We start from the raw sequence: 20,903 nt of genomic DNA, 5'->3' as shown, positions 1-20,903 counted from the left end.
TATATTTATATAAATCAGGTTAATGTATCTTTATATATGCATTTTCATAGGGTATATCTCCTCAACAAAATCTGATTCTCTCAAGAGAAGGCACTTATGTTTATAAAAAAAAAATGTACATTGTCATTGCCTTCATTAATTCCTTTTTGAAATGGACTTTCTTATTCCGTGTTTTCTTTGGGACTACTGCCTTTTTTCAAAAGGACATTTCCTTTGTTCCTTGGATACAGGCTAGTAGGAAGTAAAAATTATTCCATTCGTCTGGCTCAGTCATTTTTTAAAAAAAGTTACTGTATGGCTATAATGCCATAGATCCCTTCTAGGTATTATGATTGTTTTCAAAATTTCCCATATAGACTGATGTTTGCCTTTTAGTATAAAGACAATCATAAAATAATCTTCGTCTAGGTATGAAATGATCTCCAGAGAAGGGCTCTTTTAAAGGGACTCTTTTCTAAGAAAGGTTTTCATGAGTAAATCCTAACTGAGTTTGAGTTTCCCTCCTTGCCTTTAGTGGGTGCAGGCCCCCACTCCCTATGCTTCCAGCGTACTGCATGGAGCATCTTATGGCTGGACTTGTAGGGAAATGAATACACTTCATCACAGTAATGTTTTACATATTTGTTCTAATTTCTTACCATCCTCCTGCCTGTGCATTTCAGCAAGGCCGCCTCTCCACTAGTTTTATTCCACCTTTGCTTTGCATGGAAATAACTTGGCTTTTACATAAACTGTGCGTGTGTCCTGTGTGACTGTCTCTGATTTGGGTTGCCATGCATCATATTTTAACTTTGGACTCACATATAAGTTTAATCACAATTGTTGGGTTTTTTGTTGTTGTTGTTGCTGTTGTTTTCTTTCTTTTCCTTTCTTTCCCTCCTTGGTCTGTCCATTACATGTCTAAACAAGGAGGTTGCTCCAAGGAAAGGACCATGCCTCTAGCACAAGACTTGTTTGTTTCATTGTTAGGTGTGAATTTCCCTTAGAGGAAATGCCGGTTTGCAGCTGATTCAGATCTATTTTATTTAGTCATTGTATATTGGCAGAACTAAACATACTGAATTATCATCTTACATGAGTCCATAATGTATATCCGTCATTAGAAGGTATTCTGAGTTTGCTACTGCTGGCTTTCTCCTAGAGGAAATCAACTTTCTGCAATTTCTAATGCTTTTTTTTCCTTTTTTTCCCCCATGTTTATTTTTTTCGACATTGATCTGTAACATCTGAACAATCTTGAGATATCTCTGTGTAATTTCACTGCGTTCGTTCTTTGTTTTGTGATTTTTGTGTGTTTGAGCGTCTTATTTGTTACAGCTTTGTTGTATGCGTGGATGTGCTACAAGTGAGAAAATTAAGCAAGTTATTTCCTGCTCATTTTTCCTTTTCAGTTTTTTTTTTTTTTTCCGTTAGCCTTGCTTTGCTTTTGTATCCTGAGACCCTGTGGATCCACCATTCCCAGCCCATTTTGTTGTCCCTCCCACCACACCAGGAAAAGACACTGTGTCGTTTCAGTCCTGATGACATTTGCCGATATCTTTTTTGATTTCCATTTTACTTTCAATGTTTTTCATTCACATCAAAGATGATGAGACAGAATCTACAGAAACATCTGTCCTGAAAAGTCACCTGGTTAATGAAGTTCCTGTCCTGGCAAGTCCGGACTTGCTCTCTGAAGTTTCTGAGATGAAACAAGATTTGATCAAAATGACCGCCATCCTGACCACAGATGTGTCTGATAGGGCAGGTTCCCTTAAAGTGAAGGAGCTGGTGAAGGCTGCCGAGGAAGAGCCAGGGGAGCCTTTTGAGATTGTTGAAAGAGTTAAAGAGGACTTAGAGAAAGTGAACGAAATCCTGAGAAGCGGAACCTGCGCAGGAGATGAAGGCAGTGAGCCCAGGTCCCAGCCAGAGAGAGAAGTAGTGGAAGAGGAGTGGGTTATTGTCAGTGATGAGGAGATAGAGGAGGCGAAGCGGAAAGCACCTTTAGAAATCACCGAATATCCATGTGTAGAAGTTAGACTAGATAAAGAGACCAAAGTCAAAGTAGAGAAAGACTCCCTGGGGCTCGTGAACTACCTGTCTGAGGATCTAAATTCCTACGTGCCCCCACACGGAGAACCACCGCAGATGGAGCGAGAGCTGGCAGGAGAGAAACAGGAGGCACTGGGTCCTGGCAGGAGCTCTGAGAGTGAAGGGAAAGATGCCCCCTCCGAGGAGACACAGAGTACCCAGAAGCAGCCTAAGCCAAGCCTGGGAATAAAGAAGCCAGTGAGAAGGAAATTGAAAGATAAACAAAAACAAAAAGAGGATAGTTTACAAGCTAGTGCAGACAAAAGCGAACTTAAAAAAGGTAGTTCGGAAGAGTCATTAGATGAAGACACAGGTTTAGCCCCCGAGCCTCTTCCTGCGGTAAAAGCTACATCCCCTTTGATAGAAGAAACTCCTATTGGTTCCATAAAGGACAAGGTGAAGGCCCTTCAGAAACGCGTGGAGGATGAACAGAAAGGGCGAAGCAAATTGCCTGTCAGAGTCAAAGGCAAAGAGGATGTGCCAAAAAAGATAACCCACAGGACGCAGCTGGCTGCTTCGCCCTCTCTCAAATCCGAGAGGCATGCACTAGCCGCTAAACCAGAAAGGCACTCTTCTCTTTCCTCCCCTGCAAAAACTGAAAGGCATCCTCCAGTATCACCATCCAGTAAAACTGAGAAACACTCACCTGTGTCGCCCTCTGCAAAAACTGAACGCCACTCTCCTGTGTCATCATCCAGCAAAACCGAGAAACACTCACCCGTGTCACCCTCAACAAAACCCGACCACCACTCTCCTGTATCCTCTGCTACAAAAACAGAAAGACACCCACCTGTTTCGCCTTCAGGGAAGACAGACAAACGCCCCCCTGTATCGCCCTCTGGGAGAACAGAGAAACATCCGCCGGTGTCACCTGGCAGAACAGAGAAACGCTTGCCTGTTTCACCAGCTGGAAGAATGGAAAGGCATTCGCCTGTGTCAACCTCTGGAAAAACCGAGAAGCACCTGCCTGTGTCACCTTCCGGGAAGACGGACAAGCAACCCCCTGTCTCTCCCACCTCAAAAACAGAAAGGATCGAGGAGACGATGTCTGTTCGGGAGTTGATGAAGGCTTTCCAGTCGGGTCAGGACCCATCTAAACATAAGACTGGGCTCTTTGAGCACAAATCGGCAAAACAAAAACAGCCACAAGAAAAAGGCAAAGTCCGGGGAGAAAAAGAAAAGGGACTGACAGTCACTCAGAAGGAGACACAGAAAACGGAGACTCAGACAATCAAACGAAGCCAGAGATTCCTGGTGACGGGACCTCCAGAATCCAGAAGAGCAGCCCGTGCTTCCTCCATAGGGTTTAAGAGAGAAGAGGGAGCTGGAGAAAGGGGGAAAGCTCTCAACCACAAAACACCGGAGCCTGTTCAGTCAGCACCTGAAGAAGAAAGCCATAAAGAAGAAAGCCCCAAAGAGAAGCTAGCTGATGAACAGGGAGACATGGATCTCCAGATCAGCCCCGACAGGAAAACCTCTACTGACTTTTCTGACGTCATCAAGCAGGAGTTGGAAGACAATGACAAATACCAAGAGTTCCGCCACAGCGAGGAGACGGAGAAGGCACAGCTTCACTTAGACCAAGTGCTCACTAGTCCTTTCAACACAACCTTCCCACTAGATTACATGAAAGAGGAATTCCTCCCAGCCCTGTCCTTGCAGAGCGGTGCTTTGGATGGCAGTTCTGAAAGTCTGAAGCATGAAGGGGTAGCTGGCTCTCCCTGTGGCAGTCTGATGGAAGGGACCCCCCAGATTAGTTCAGAAGAAAGCTATAAGCACGAGGGCCTAGCAGAGACCCCCGAGACAAGCCCCGAAAGCCTTTCTTTCTCACCAAAGAAAACTGAGGAGCAAACTGAGGAAACAACCAAGGTAGAAACACCACCAGAAATTCATTCGGAAAAAGAAGATCCCTCAACCAAAGATGTTACAGACAGTTCGGCAGGGCAAGGTGCTGTAGTCACTGGGGGCACGGAGCCCTCTGCTGAATGTTTGCTGAAGGAGGCCACCCTAGAACCTTCCAAAGACACATGCCCCCAACCAGAAGATGAAGGCCTTGACAGTCAAGGTGAATCATTAGCAAAAGAAACACCCAAAGGACTGACTGAGGGAGTGCCCCATGGTGAAGATCCACTTACACATGATAGTTCAGCCCATGAGAATCAAACTGATACAGAAGCTCAGAAATCCACAGCCAGCAAGCCCTCGGATGAGACCGCAGCCTCACCCCTGCCAGATGCTGTCGTAAAGACAAGCCCAGGGACTGAATCAAAGCCCCAGGGAGCCATTAGAAGTCCCCAAGGGTTAGAACTTGCCCTCCCTAGCCGCGACAGTGAGGTCTTCAGCCCTGGGGCTGATGAATCCTTCGCAGTGAGTCACAAAGACTCTCTGGAAGCCAGCCCAGTGCTAGAGGACAACTCCTCACACAAAACTCCTGATTCTCTGGAACCGAGTCCTCTGAAAGAATCCCCTTGTCGTGACTCTCTTGAAAGCAGCCCTGTTGAACCAAAGATGAAGGCGGGAATTCTCCCAAGTCAGTTTCCCCTTCCTTCGGCTGTTGCCAAAACAGAACTCATCACGGAAGTGGCCTCTATGCGGTCCCGGCTGCTCCGAGACCCAGACGGCAGTGCTGAGGATGACAGCCTTGAACAGACATCACTTATGGAAAGCTCAGGGAAGAGCCCCCTTTCCCCTGACACCCCCAGCTCCGAAGAAATTAGCTATGAGGTCACACCCAAAACCACAGATGCAGGCACACCAAAACCAGCTGTGATTCCTGAATGTGCAGAGGAGGATGACTTAGAAAACGGAGAGAAAAAGAGGTTCACACCTGAAGAGGAGATGTTTAAAATGGTAACCAAAATCAAAATGTTTGATGAACTTGAACAAGAAGCGAAGCAGAAAAGGGACTACAAAAAAGAACCCAAGCAAGAAGAATCTTCTTCGTCCTCTGATGCAGATGTTGACTGTTCAGCAGACCTGGATGAACCAAAATGTATGGAGAGCATAGAGGATAAAAGCGATGCCCCTGTGGTGGTAACAGCAGAGAGCAGGAAAGCATCTTCCTCCTCAGAAAGTGAACCTGAGTTGACCCAGCTGAAGAAAGGTGCTGACTCTGGCCTTTTACCAGAGCCAGTTATTCGAGTGCAACCCCCTTCCCCACTTCCATCCAGCATAGACTCAAACTCCAGTCCCGAAGAAGTACAGTTCCAGCCTATCGTTTCCAAACAATACACTTTCAAGATGAATGAAGATACTCAGGAAGATTCAGGTAAATCAGAAGAAGAAGAAGGTTGTGAATCTCATTTACCTGAAGACAGTCATACTGTTTCCACTAGTGGTCCGGAAATGTCTTATGATGATATAAACAGAGATGCTGATCAACCAAAAATCTGTGGTAGCTATGGCTGTGAGGCTGAGAGTCCTAGCAGCTCAGCCATTCCTGTCACTTTAGGTCTCCACAGTTCCACTGGTGAGGGTGTCAGTGAGCAGCTAGTTATCCATAAGGAACCATTAGCTCTCCAAGACACTGGTGAAAAAGACACAGAAGGAGAAGAGCTGGATGTTTCTAGAGTCGAAGCTCCTCATGTAGGTTACCCCACTGAAAGCTCTTCATCTTCGTCTTCTCTGCCTCATTGTCCAGCATCTGAAGGAAAAGAATTAGATGAAGATGTAGTCTCTACATCCTCTGCTACAAAAATGGAGGTCACAAAAGCTGACCAAGCTTTTGAGAGCTTACCAGAGGACTATTCCACTCAAGACTTGCCTATCACTACTCAAACAGATAGCTCATCTTTGGATGTCCCAGTGTCTGACCCAACAGAGACTGATGACATCTCTGATCCTCAAGTCACAAGCCCTTATGAAAATGTTCCTTCTCAGTCTTTTTTCTCCAGTGAAGAAAGCAAAACCCAAACAGATACAAGACACACAAGTTTTCACTCTTCTGAAGTGTGTTCTGTTACCACCACATCCTCTGTTGAAGAAGTAGTGGTGACAAGCTCCTCTGGAAGAACTGTTTCAAGCCAGGAATCTAATCTTGAGGACCAGAACTTAGAATGCAAACAAGAGAGCCCCTTGTGTGAAGTGCAACCAGATGGAGCCCCCTCATCTCTAGAGCCAGCTGTACCAACTACATCAACAGTTGTTGGTGAACAAATAAGCAAAGTCATCATCACAAAAACCGATGTGGATTCTGATTCCTGGAGTGAAATCCGTGAGGATGATGAAGCCTTTGAGGCTCGAGTGAAAGAGGAAGAACAAAAGATATTTGGTTTGATGGTAGACAGACAATCACAGGGTACCACCCCTGACACCACTCCTGCCCGGACCCCAACTGAAGAGGGGACCCCAACCAGTGAGCAAAACCCTTTTCTCTTTCAGGAAGGAAAATTGTTTGAGATGACCCGAAGTGGTGCCATTGATATGACCAAAAGGTCCTATGGAGATGAAAGTTTTCACTTTTTCCAAATCGGGCAAGAATCCAGAGAAGAGACTCTCACTGAAGACATGAAAGAAGGGGGTACTGGCACTGAACTCCCACAGCTGGAGACATCAGCTGAGTCATTAGCACCCTTAGAATCAAAAGAAACAGTGAATGATGAAGCAGACTTAGTCCCAGATGACCTGAGTGAGGAAGTAGAGGAGGTACCCACTTCGGATGGTCAACTTAACTCCCAAATGGGGATTTCAGCCTCCACTGAAACGTCAATGAAAGAGGCTGCTTCTGCAGGGGCTGAGGACCTCCCCTGCATTCAAATGAGTGATACACCTTCTCTGTCCCTTGTGAAGCAGGCAGCTTGCCCTGACTCCCCTGAACCGGTTGTACAAGTGCAGTTAGATTTTTCCACAGTCACTAGGTCCGTCTATTCAGATCGGGATGATGAATCTCCCGATTCTTCTCCAGAAGAACAGAAATCAGTCATTGAAATCCCCACTGCACCCATGGAGAATGTGCCTTCTACTGAAAGCAGATCCAAAATCCCTGTAAGGACTATGCCCACTTCAACCCCAGCATTTCCTTCTATGGAGTGTGAGAGTGCCCCTTCTGAAGGTTTTCTACCCAGCCTGGATGAGGAAAGTCAAGAGGATGAGACAAAACCAAAGTCTAAAATCCCTGTGAAAGCACCTGTCCCAAGAGCTGAGCAGCAGCTTTTGCATCTAGATTCATCTTGTCCTCAGGGACAGGACGTGACAAGCAGAGCACCAGACAGTAGAAGCAAATCTGAATCTGATGCCAGTCCTTTGGACGCAAAGATCACATGTCCAGAAAAAACTAGAAGTTACACTGAGACGGATCTGGAAAGCAGCGAGGGGACAGAGGAGCTGGAGTTAGAGTCAGAAGACGAGACCACGAGACCAAAGATATTTGCATCACGATTGCCAGTAAAAAGCAAAAGCACAACCTCTTCCTGCAGGGGGGCCACGAGCCCCACAAAAGAAAGTAAAGAGCATTTCTTTGACCTTTACAGGAACTCCATAGAATTTTTTGAGGAGATTAGTGATGAGGCTTCCAAGTTAGTGGATAGACTTACACAGTCAGAAAGGGAGCAGGAGTTAGTTTCAGATGATGAAAGTAGTAGTGCTCTGGAAGTTTCCGTAATTGAAAATCTGCCACCCGTTGAGACCGAGCAGTCAATTCCTGAGGACATCTTTGACACAAGGCCCATTTGGGATGAGTCCATTGAGACTCTGATTGAACGCATCCCTGATGAAAATGGCCATGACCATGCTGAAGGTATTTGCCAGCCACTGGGATTCCCTGTGCTACGCATGTCATAAATTTGATAGAGTTTTTTTGTATGTCTGTTTTATTTGGTGATTTGTGTCTCATTTTCTTTAAGCTTTCTGTAGTGGTTACTATGTTTGTGTAAGCCCTTTGTGTTTTGTGCTTCCTCTGTATACTCTTGTCTGTGGTTACAATCTCAAGATTGAGTAATGAGAATGCTTATGGAAAACATAAATATGATTGACAGGCAACGGTGATCTTGCCTTTTCTCTAACCGCTGCACGTGAGGCCATGCAAGCTTTGAGTTTTGTTGTTCTGACGTTCCAGGCTTAGCCTCAAATTAAGCACATGAATATATTTGGTTTTGTTTCCTACTGTGAGGATTCGTTGCTTTTTCTTCTTGCCTTTGGGTACTTTAAAATTGTAAGCACTTAATTTTATAATCATTAGGAAGCCATTTGCACAAGAAGATTTAACATTATCATGAAATTCCAATTGTTACAGATTTGTTTCTAATTCAGAAAGGTTGGATTTCAGATACCATTAGTAAACACTGTAACAAGAAAACATAAGGTGAAAACATGCTTTTCATTAATGTGGTAGGTGAATGGAGAATGTGCTCAAATTAGATGAAGCAGACAACAAAAACTCAAACTTTGCATGATTTAAGTTGACTGTGAGGGGATGATGGCTCTTTGAATTATCAAAAAAAAAAAAAAAGAAAAGAAAGCAAACCATAGTTAGCTTTAGCCTCTGATCTTCCAATATCTCTAAAATAAAGACTATTGTTCTGAAATTTGGGTTATAAAAAATGTCGTGATACCATGTCCTAAAATGCTGCCCTTTTAAGGGGTTAAAAATTAAAGGGAAAGTTATAGTCTGTGGGAGTATTTTATGACCTTCCTTATTAGTACCAAGCACACAGAGGCTTTGCCCCAAAGGCATGTATACATACGAATATAACATACGCACACAAGTACATACAGTTTATTCTTCCTTCTTCTAAGGTCACCAAGACCAAGGTAAATATTGTTTCTGGCCGTATTGAAAAAAACCAGGATTGTCTGACCCACCCATGAGCTAGGTCTCCTCTGAATCACGGATGTGATTTTTTTCCGATATGACCTGGAAGTGATCTTACAGGCAATGACAGGAGGTCCTAAGCAATCACTCCATTTTTGAATCCTGTTTATGATTTTTCTGGTGTTTGATGAGCAAGATGATTGTCTTTGGGTGGGCAACATCCTCTCAGGTAATTTAAAAGCAAAAGGCCAAGATTACTGGAAATTAGTAATTTATATAATTGCCCAGTGAGTAGTCTTGATTAAAGAGATATGGAAGCAGATGGTTTTCATGATTTATTTTAAATTTATTCTCCATCCCATTCCAGAAATCAGGCAGACATACAATTTAATATGATTTAAAATGTAATAGTTAAATTGTGCTGTAAGCAAATATTTGGACAATTGACTTCCTTTCTTTGGATGATCAGTACTGTGGTTCCTCTCCTGTCATAGACAACCTTTGGCCATTCTGTTTTTGACCTTCTGTAGATCAACAGGATGAGCAGGAACGGATTGAGGAAAGGCTGGCTTATATTGCTGACCACCTTGGCTTCAGCTGGACAGGTAAAAGACCCCTTTTTTTTTTTTTTTTTAAATGACCTAGTTGGATCAGTCAAGTGTCATTAACAATGAAAAAGGTTTTTTTTCTTTCCTTGAGGAAGACCACGTGGAATAGTCAAAAGAATGATAAACTATAAACTAGAAATCGAGGGTCTTCATTAACTTGCCATATGAAACAGGGCAGGCCTTTTTAGTCTCTGGAATTTGGAATAATAGACATTTAGATTGGGAGATTTTTGAGACTATACCAACCCGTAGCACCCTTCTCAGGGACTTGTGGGTATATAACCTTTGGGGAGATTACTGTGGTTCAAAGCCATTGCTAGATGGGACTGTCAGAAAATTTAACTTGAGATTCAACCAGGGCTCCTTGTTTTAGATACCATGTCTCAGCTATCTTCCTTTGGGAACAGAAGGAAAATTTACTTCAGATGAATGTTGAAATATATATGAATGAGTCACTAATTTCAGAGAAATGGGAATATTTAAGTTCAGAAATTATGTTAAATAAAATTTAAGGGACAATTCAGAAATCAATATAGTTTATTTACAAATCATGGTTTACAGATTTTAAAAACTATACTTTTTCATCTTTCCTGTGATTATGCATATTAAAACGAGATTGTCAGTCTGGCTTTTTTTTCTTGTGGTCTGACTTCCTTTTATGTCACTTGTGACCACTTAATTGAAACAGTACACTAATTAACAGGATAAACAGTATGAAACAGTATATTAATTGAGTATAAAGTTACTATTAATCTCCTTTCAGTTTCTTAAGGATTTTGTCATTAATAGGGAGATAGGAGTCATAATACCCTTACCAAAGATAATTGATAATGTGGAGTGACTTAAGTATTTTAGAGTACTTTCAAAATACTGATCAGGTTTATTAAATTGACGGATTTAGGAGAAGGAAGGACATCAAACAATCTGTGGTTGACTTATTAAATAGGTAATGTACAGAGGTAATTATTTTGTTTCTTAAGTATGTGTGTGTGTATATATATATATTTACATATACATATATATATATATAATGTATTGCCTATTATAGTTGGTGAAAATTCATACCCTAGAACCACTCTAAATGGTATAAGATGAAAAGTAAATAAATCTCTCACACCTACATCTGGTCTTCAAGCCCCATGCTTCAAAGGTAACTGCTAACACTTTCTTGCATATTCAGAAAAAAAATCTGCAGTGTCCCCATCTATGCCTGTTACATAAAAAAAAAAAGCAAAATTTTACCTAACAATATTCCTTGTAAATACTCCATCAGCATAGAAATATCTAAGTCATTCTTTTAAATGGCCATTTAATTCCAGTATATGGAGGTACTGTAATTTTATCAACGGCCTTTGGTGATGGATATTTAGGTTGTTTCCAGCACACAGTACCTTGTGTACTGGTAGATTTTTGTGGCTGTATCTATAAGGCATATTCCTAGAAGGAAACTTGCTGGGTAAAGGATAGGTATATTTTTAATTTTGAAAGATTTTGGCAAATTGCCCTCCAAAGAGGACACCTCATTTGCACACACACACATACCACCCAAATGAATAAGCATCTCTCTAGAATGGCTTATTCCCCAGGTCAATTAATGCTTCTCAGACCTTTTATTCATGTGATATCAAATCAAAGGAGTTTATCCAACCACTATAATATAGCTAAAACCAGTATTTATCCAAGTATCCAGAAACATGATTTATGGTATTTAAAACCTCACCTAATTATGATTAAAAGTCAGACATAGTCTTTGCAGTCATTTATTTTCCATTATCTCGGTTAAGAGTATCAGCCAGTATCAATGATCTCTTCCACATTTTGGAATTAAATGGGCCTGAATTTACATATTTTATCGTCATTGCCTCAAACTTACTCTCACTATGACAGTGATCAATTCTGTACCCGATTTTAAGGAAAATATCTGCAATTAGTGCCAGATGAACAAAGGCTATGAGAGTCCTTTCTAATAAGTAGGAAAAAACAAAAACAAAACTATGTTACAGCCGTACAAAAGAACACACCATTTACAAAATCATAGGGCAAGGCGTAGAGGCTCAAATTTTGAAGTGAATATATTTACAGAGGAATATTTTCTCTTCTAGAGTTAGCAAGAGAACTGGATTTCACTGAGGAGCAAATTCATCAAATTCGAATTGAGAACCCTAACTCCCTCCAAGACCAGAGTCACGCGCTGTTGAAGTACTGGCTAGAAAGGGACGGGAAACATGCCACAGGTGGGTGCTGAGCTCCTTGTAAAAGGCAGCAGACAGAAGGTAGAAATAAGTCTTGTTCAACAAACGTTTCATGCAAATTCAGTAAAATAATAACAGGTGCCATCAGTCTGAAGTGCTACTGTGAGCAAATGAGAAGCAGCTATAACATTTCTCAAATATGCATGTTGCGTAAAAATCCTTTTACGCTGTGTTCCTGTGAACAGCATTAACTCGTTCAAAGTGATATTAGAACTGGCTGCCAAGAGGAACGTTATAAAGTCCTAAAATTTTCTAAATGTTGGCAGCAGACACAATTGCTTTATTAGTCACTGTTTTATTGGTGGTGCCTTACGTTCAGTCCCTGCTTCCTTTATGCCTAAAAAACCAAAATAGGGAACAAATGTCAAGTAGATATTCTATGTAATGATTGATATATGATATTCTGACATCAATACAATGGGAAGTGATACAGACCATTAATTACCTCTCATCCCTCAGCTGTTCTAAATTTGCCACTTCCTTTAATATCTCTTTGAAGATCTACCTAGAGACCTCCCTTATTTTATTTACATCCAGCCCATGTTTATCTTTCCTCATCTTACCATTCTTTTAGGTAGGATGGCTAGATTTAACAAAAGTAGCTAACTTTAAACTTCAGCTAGTCAACAAATACTTTTCTAGTATAAGCATATCCCATGTAATATTTGGGGTAGACCTCTACTTAAAAAGGTGTTTTTTATTTAAATTCTGATTTGACAGTGTCCTACATGTTGTCTTACAACTCTGCTTTCAGGGTTTATGCCCATGTTTGCCATCCTTGTGCGTGTATCTCTTATTTGTCTGTTTGCTTACTTTTACAACGACCCTTAATTGGGCTTCAGTTGTTCCTTGTACAAACGTAAAGATTTTGGTAAATTTTTCCTATGCCTAAACTGTTTCACAGAAAAAATTCAGTAAAACAACTAAATGAAAGAGATTTTTGAGAGAGTAATCCAGATGTAAAAACTAGTTTTTCTCTAATATTCCAGATACCAATCTCATTGAATGTCTCACCAAGATCAACCGAATGGATATTGTTCATCTCATGGAGACCATCTCAGAGCCTCTCCAGGAACGCATCAGTCATAGCTATGCAGAGATTGAACAGACCATTACACTGGATCATAGTGAAGGTCAAACAATTTGTGTGTGTATGAGTGTCTGTTATGTATGGTTAATACAGGCAACTGGACCTACCATCTTCCCATTTTTAGAGGGTAGACTATGGCCTTTGGTGAGACATTGTTCTCCTTATGACCCTGAGCCTTCCCTGCCCATTTTAGGCACCCCCCCTACTGCTCATTCTTTGTTATTTCATCATGGTCTCAATGAGGGTGGGCTGCTATAAAAAAGCACCCTGAACTGTGTGGCTTAAACAATAGAAATTTATTTCTCACACTTCTGGAGACTGGAAGTCCAAGATCAAGGTGATAGCATGGTTGGGTTCTGGTGAGGGCCCTCTTCTGGGTAATCTTCTTGCTCTGTCCTCACATGGCGGGGAAGAAGAGAAATAGCTAGCTCTCTGACCTCTTCCTATAAGGGCACTAATCCCATTCATGAGAGCTCTACCCTCATGACCTAATTACCTCTGGAGGGGTACCACCTCCAGATACCATCACATTGGGACTAAGGCTTCAACAGGTAAATTTTGAATCCATAATGATTGTCAGCATAGGCGATCTATCCAATACCCTTCCCTCAGCTCCTTTGAGGGTACTTCTGATGCTTGTATCTTTTACATTACCTAGTGACCCACAACTAAAACTATGCCCACAACCAAAACTAAATCATTATCAATGACTGTACTACTTACAAGTCCTAACTTGAAGCGTTACACTTACTTCCCCTTTTGCTTCCACACAATAATTCTTCAAACCTGCTAGACCTCCAGCCATTGGTCCTACCACCTCTTCAGTATGAAAGTGTCTCTAATCCATCTTTATTCATTTCCATGCTCATTCACTCTCATTCATTCTCCTCTAGTTCTCTCAACTTTATTTTTACACCTTGCCTTCTTCTTTCAAGCCTCCAACATTTCTTTTTATTTATTCCAACCTGATGACTGTACTTCATATTTCTTAGAAAAAAATAGGAATAACCATAAACAGATGTCCATATTCTTTCACCACAAACTCTCCCAACAAACTCTCCCAACCTAAGTGCATCTCTGGCTTATATTCTACCTTCCCTCCTGTATGAAACAGCCTTGCTTTGCTAAAACCATTACCTCTTCTTTTGTACTAGATCTCTCCCCTTTTACCAACTATGGACTTCTCTCCTGCAGTTATCCACTCTAGCTTCCTGCAGCTAGACCAGGCTCAAGAGCTAACATGCTTAACAGATCCCAGCTTTAAAAACAAAACAAAGCAAATAATTCCTTTCACCCAATGTGAACACTTGCCTGTATAAGTATTCTGTTTCTTCATCCATTTTATGGAAAATCTTTTCAAAAGAATAGTCTAACTTGCCTATCTCTTATGTTCTCTCTTCTCATTCTCTCTAGAAATGTCTCCAGAATCCACCCAACTCAGATTTTGTCATCACCATTCAACAGAAAAAGATCTTGAAAAATTAGCCTGTTTTTTTTCCTTATCGCTAAATGCACTGAGCAATTCTCATCTTCATCTTCCTTTGCCCCTTAGCCACATTTGATACAAAATTAATCCCTTCTTCTAAAGACATTTTCGTCACTCACTTCCTATGATACCCCTTCTTCTTGGTTGTTTTTTGTTTTGTTTTGTTTTGTTTTCCTCTTTTACAGGATAGTCTTCCTCAGTTCCTCAGTGTCTTTCTGCAGCTTCTTACTTCCCATAGAGATACATGGTGGCATGTATTACTCTTCAGCCAGAGCCTCATAGCTTGTCCTGTCTCCCATCTCTCTTCCTCTGTCCCAAGTCCCAGACCCCTGGTCTCCTGGGTGTTCCTTGGACACCCTACACCTTCTCAGGCTTCAGGGCGCTGGTGCTTTTTCTTCCCTCCGTTCTGAAGTGTTCCTCCCTCAGATCATTGGGTACCTTTTCCTCTCACTTTACTGAGCCTCTGCTCAAATATCACTTCCTAAGAGGAGGCTTTCCTTCCAAGTCTATCTAAAATACTGACCTATGTATTCTGTACCTTTACCCTGGTTTCCTTGTCTCCTAATAAAAGTTTACCATAAATATGTGTCTGCGTAAATGCAAGTTCATCAAGGCCAGAAGCTTCTTCTGTCTTGTTCATGGCTATGTATCCAGCAGCTAAAGAGCACCTACTGCATAGTTCATACTCAATATATATATGTTGAGTGAATAAATAGATGAACGTCAATCTCACTTTTGCCAAAAATTTTTCAGTGACTTCATATTGCCTTTGATATGATGAAATTCCTTAGCCTGGCCTAAGAGACCCTTCATAAAAACAGTACAAACCTCAGAGTTTTGTTTAATACAAGTTTATGCTTTAAAAGCACCTAGAATGGTACCTTACACATAGTAAATATTCAGAATGTGTTAGCTATTATTATCATTATTATTAATTCTCTTCTTACCATGAAGATTTATGCCTCAACTATGGCAGTTGATGCCTGCTTAAAATTAGGTCCCCTTAAGATGTTACACCCTCTGCCTTTCCTGATTCTTTAACCCTGAGTTGGATGCTTCCACATTCACTGATTGGTACCTGTAGCCTGGTCATTCTGCATTTTAATATCTCTTACTTGTCTGAGCTTCTCTACAGCATCTTCAGGGCAGACACAGTGCCTCTTTCAGCTTTGTAACCATTGGACATATCCCACACTGGCACACAGTAGTTAATAAATACTCCCTTAATATAGTTTCAATTAGATATTTAATTTAAACCATTCTTCCCTGCAGGGTTCTCGGTACTTCAGGAGGAGCTATGCACTGCACAGAACAAGCAGAAAGAGGAGCAAGCTGCTTCTAAAGAGGGCGAGTCCTATGATCACCCTCCCATCGTCTCAGAGGAAGACATTTCCGTTGGTTACTCCACTTTTCAGGATAGCATCCCCAAAACTGAGGGGGATGGCTCAGTAACAGAACTCCTTCCCAAGACTCACGAGGAGCAAGTTCAGCAGGATTTCTCAGGGAAAATGCAAGACCTGCCTGAAGAGTCATCTCTTGAGCAACAGGAATACTTGTGAGTTCCAAAAGAAAGCCTCTCCAACATCATTCCAAAGACACAAGCCAATACAACCAGGGTGCCAGGCATATGCACGTGTAAATCATTTTCGAATAGTTTTTTGATGACCCCACCAATAACAAATGCCAGAAAATAAAGCAAAATATTTAAGAGACATCGTTGTGATAGTGTTGTGTGGCACAGATCTGCTGGAACCAACTTCCGGTTCCATGACCTTGGGCAAATGCCGAAGCCCTTTGAATCTTTGCTTCCACATTCGTGAATTATGTAATAGTATCCACCTTATTCCTCTCACTGGGTCAAAGATCCAGGATATGCCTGTGAGAGCATTCTTGAAACTGTAGAGCTCATGGTTTTTACTTGTACATTTGCGGCAGCTCCCTGCTCTGTATGTGTACCCATCATGCCCTGGCTGGTTCAGAGTGTGGGTGAAGCAGCACTTGTGTGTTTCAGCCAAGCTATGAGGTGGCTAACATTAAAACTAGAAATGCAACACAAATTACTCACACAGGATGAAAGATCATTAGGGGTTGGTGAGGAATAAAGAGAAGTTTTTAGAGAACTCCGCAACTAAAGAAAGCTACGGAGCACAGGCAGCTTGGAACTCAAGTTCTGGGCTTTCTGGAAGCAAAGACAAAAGTGAGTTGGTTTAAATGACACTTGTTGTGTAGAAAAACCAACCAGCTCATGAGAAAGACAAGCATGTTTCAGTTCTGAAGTCTGAGGATAGTGTCAAGAGACTTCATTCCAGCATCTCCTTCATCCTTAGTATGTTTTGTGCTGAGGTCACTGGAACTTGAGAAGGTGAAATAGGTATTAAAATGATCTTTTCTTCCACTGAGCACCACCTCCTGTGCATCTTCCTTTAGATTTTAGGGAGGAGCGTAAAGAAGAGTTAAGAAAAGAGAGAAGGAGAGAAAAAGATGGGGAAGCCAAGAGAGGCTATCAGAACAGCACTTTGGGCCTTTCACATGTACAGAGTGACAGAAAGTAATAATAAATGAGCAGAAACAGCAGATTTTTCTTGTTTAGAAATTGAAATTTTAAAGATGTGCCTGAGTTATCTCCAAACTCTATCAATAGAAATAATTTCAATGCTAGCAGATATTCCTATCAAGTAATACAGGGTTCTGGAGGTATAACAAGACTCTCCCTATATTTATCTTTATTATAACAATATTAACATGAAGTTTGTATATTGCTTTTTTAAAAATTTGCTGAATTTTGACCCTTGCTCTAAAAGCCTTATTGTCTACAGAGCTCTGTTATATAAACCTCCTCAAGTCGGTATTACCTTGAGTTTTCAAAAAAGATGAAATTATTTATTGATCTATGTAATATTACTCATTAAGTATCTCTGCGTTGTGGCAATTAGGAAATGGTAATACATTTGAGGATGATTTTTATCTTCAGAATGCATCTTTCCCAGTCAGTGCTCGATCAATGAGCTGTAACTCTATTCTCTATCTTACATAGAATTTTTATTCACATTTCATTTCTCGGCCAAATTTATAAAACCCCTTTAGACTTTGGTGGACTACGAAGATGAGTTGTTCCATGTTCCTTTCCAAACCCCTTGCTTCCGCAGGGTCAGAAACGCATATGCTCTCCTGTATAATTGGGCTTTTCTGTTTCAGTGTGACAACCCCAGGGACTGAAGCATCAGAGACCCCAAAGGCTACTGCAGCTCCTGGCTCCCCCAGCAAGACACCTGAGGAAATCATCACCCCTCCCGAGGAAGAGAGGCCCTACCTTCAGACCCCGACAGCGAGTGAGCAGGGAGACTCTCCCATCATACAAGAACCCGAAGAGCCCCCAGAACATAGGGAGGCGAGTTCGCCTCGGAAAACTAGCCTCGTGATAGTGGAGTCTGCTGATGACCAGCCACAGACCTTTGAAAGGCTTGATGAAGATGCAGCTTTTCAAAAGGTAAGATCTCCTTCTCTAGGTCCTTGCCACCACGGAACAAAGCTATAAACCTTCTCCCACTTGCCATTTCTCTGGTGGTTTATTTATTTATTTATTTTTTTCATTGCAGAACAAAAAGGTTTAGCAAAGTAATTAACTTGGGCCCCATGAAGCCCTCAATCCCTTTTAAAACAGAGCCAGTAAATCTAGCAAAAAATGATACCTGGGTATAATGATACCTACTTGACCATAAACTCTAATTTTATAGTTGGAAACCCTTTTGTAAAGAAAAATGACCTACTGGATATCACAGGGAAATCTACTCAGTTCTCTGTAATAACCTGTGTGGGAACATAATTTGAAAAAGAATGGATATGTGTATATGTATAACTGATATACCTTGCTGTACCCCTGAAACTAACACAATATTTTAAGTCAACTATACTTCACTAAAATAAAAAAATTAAGAAAGAAAGAGAAGGAAAGAAAGAAAGGAAGAAAAAGAAAATGAACATTGGGGTGAAACCATCTACCTGGTGTAACTGTTCAAAATGAGTCATTTTAGGAATGACGAAGACTAGTGAGAGGTTAAGTGGGCCACCGTGGGAAAGTGCTGGAGCCCGAGTCTTGTTAAGTCTGTCTGTGCTGTCAGGTGATGGGTGCATAAACTGTGGATATCTGTCAGGCGGTTTACCTCCCAAAACAAATTTTTCACATTGGAGGAAGGATTATTTCCAAGAAAGATCTCCTTATATTTAAGAATGACTTAAAAGGGAGTTCCCACTATGGTGCAGTGGGTTTATCATCCGACTTGTCCCTGGAGGCATGAGTTCAATCCCCAGCCTGTGTGTTAAGAATCCAGTGTTGCCACAGCTCTGTGGCATAGGTCACAGAGGTGGCTTGGATTCAGTACCTGGCCTGGAACTTCCATATGCTACAGGGGTGGCTGAAAAAGAAAGAAAGAAAGGGAGGGAGAGGGAGGGAGGGGGGAAGGGAGAGAGAGGAAGGGAGGGAGGGAGGGAGGGAGGAAGGAAGGAAGGAAGGGAAAAGAAAGAAAAGAAAAAAACTTTAAAAAAGGACATTATTCCTAAACCGGTGGATGGTTTTAAATGTCAGGAAATTGATAGCAGTGTGAATATACATCACTCTATTTCCTTTGTTGTTAAGTGAGTTTTGCTGTTGGGAAGAGGGGCAGAGACCATTTTAAGAAACTCATTTGAACCATTTATTCTCAAAACATGGTCTGAATGGTTCTTATTCTTCAGCTTTCGCTGGAGGGCTTGGTCCTTCCCTCCTCAGAACTCCTGAATCAAAATGCATCCCGGGGAGGAGAGGGGACAAGAATCTGCATTTCCACTAACTCCCTAGAGGATGCTCATGTCTCCACCCCCTAAGTGTGAGAATCTGTTTGAATTAAACTTAACGTAAATTAAATTAGATAGTATTTTTTTCTTTTTTGAAATCAGAAACATTATATGTCAGGGTGTTTTTAAAGCATGAACATACCTCTTTGTAGGCAAGAATGAGTTCTAGAAAAGAATTAAAACTTTCTGGAGGGAAAAAGTGATAAAACATATCTTTTCATTTAAAATCTACATTTTTTTGTTGTTGTTCACTATGAACGTGACATCTGCTAGCAGGATTTATCTAAAATTACAAGTGAAATTAGGAGATGTCCAGGCAGATGAGAACTGTTCCCAGTTTTGGCAGTTATCTTAAATAAAGAATGTATCTCATGAATGGATTTTTATTCCTAGTTTGCCTTTGTACAGAATTACTCATCTCTCGAGTTCTTGGCTTAAATGAATTCTAATAAACATGCTTCATTGCTGCTGTCTGGACTTACAAGTTGCCAGTTTTAGTCTAAGAATCTACAGGCTAACTGAAATCTAGGCTTGAAACAGTTATCTGGGTAATTCATATATTTAATCTCTTCTATGCATATGAATAGGTTTTGATAAGTTGTTTTGTATTCCACATTATTTATATGGGCCTGATCTACTTATTCTTGATGCATTTCCAGTTCTCTCTCTCATGCTTCCTACTTTGATCCTTCACGTCCATGACCCTGACTCGAGGATCCAAATTCAATCACTTTTTCTTGCTGACTATATTTCTAGGCAGCAGATTCCCGAATGTATTTAAAGTATAATTTTAGTTCAGAATTTACATGTTTCCCTTTAGCAGGAAAGAATATAGAAATATAAGTGGCATTTTAATGTACATTGACAAAATTTTTTTATTATTGTTATTTTTCATAGTTATTTGGTATGTTGACAAAATTTAGTTGAGGTTTTTTTTTTAATAGCATTCCATTAGGAAAGAGTGATTCGATATATCACTCCCAAGACAAATGTTCTAATCTCAAGTTATGTTCTTAGCCCCAGTTCTGGCTTTGGGCCAGACCTTAAAATTGGATCGGCCTCTGAACCTCAATTTCTCTGCAAAATAAGTCTAATGCTGTTCATAGTCTGCCATTCTTGATGTCAGGGAAATGCACTGCTGGGCAGATTCTAGCTACAGGAAATTTTGACTTCCTGCAGAAAGTTCTGCCACAAGCATAAGACATGTCTATACCTTCGGGTCAAGCATTCTAAGCCTAAACCCAAGAGTAGTGGCTCACAAGTTATTTATTGTGCTGCCCAGGGTCTGGGTTTACATTTGGTTATTCATCAGGAATTTAAGACCAAGGAGTAATGTGGGCAAGCTGCCCTGTCTTTTGCCAGATTTGGACAGATCGGTGCTCAGACCACTCTCAAAATTCCAGAACTCTTGCAATGAGCAAAAAGCCCCATTCTCACTGAAGTTTGAGCCTCGTACACACCATTTTTATCCCAGCTGGCTTTTGCATCAAAGCCTCCATAAGTAAAAACTTGCAGAAACCAGCATGAGCTAAAGGAGAAGGACACTCCTTAGCACGCTAAACAAAACAATACTTCCGTGCTTCCACCAGGAGCTAACAGAGGAATTAGGTGAGCTGGAGGCCAGCTCAGATGAGGAGGCGATGTTAACCACCAGGGTGGTCCGCCGGCGAGTGATTATTCAGGTACCAGCTGTTCAATTACTGCACGTTCGGGACAGCCCTGTCCCCATAACCCTTAGAGAGTGACGGGCCTGGAGCTAGGGCTTGGCATGCTCCTTAGGTAGTGCATGGCCTTTCCAAAGCAGGTCCCTTAACTCTCC

General features: G+C 41.3%; 1 protein-coding gene across 18 annotated transcripts in view; it reads left to right on the top strand.

Annotated features, from left to right (window-relative positions):
* The window catches only part of ANK2 (ankyrin 2), a 722,246-nt gene that overhangs the window by 690,865 nt on the left and 10,478 nt on the right, over positions 1–20,903 (top strand). For 13 of the 18 annotated variants that reach the window (XM_047799241.1, XM_047799252.1, XM_047799247.1 and 10 more), the window contains 5 exons: positions 9,349–9,423; positions 11,529–11,660; positions 12,668–12,811; positions 15,527–15,809; positions 17,450–17,741. In XM_047799241.1, coding sequence (XP_047655197.1) covers positions 9,349–9,423; positions 11,529–11,660; positions 12,668–12,811; positions 15,527–15,809; positions 17,450–17,741 — 926 coding nt within the window. Of the gene's footprint in view, positions 1–1,585; positions 7,805–9,348; positions 9,424–11,528; positions 11,661–12,667; positions 12,812–15,526; positions 15,810–17,449; positions 17,742–20,673; positions 20,767–20,903 lie in introns of all 18 variants that reach the window. The other 5 variants (XM_047799250.1, XM_047799246.1, XM_047799242.1 and 2 more) reach the window with 2 other exon arrangements.

Source organism: Phacochoerus africanus, chromosome 10 (genome assembly GCF_016906955.1).
Source record: "Phacochoerus africanus isolate WHEZ1 chromosome 10, ROS_Pafr_v1, whole genome shotgun sequence".
NCBI classification, from domain to species: Eukaryota; Metazoa; Chordata; class Mammalia; order Artiodactyla; family Suidae; genus Phacochoerus; species Phacochoerus africanus.
This window is presented reverse-complemented; position numbering and strand designations above follow the sequence as displayed.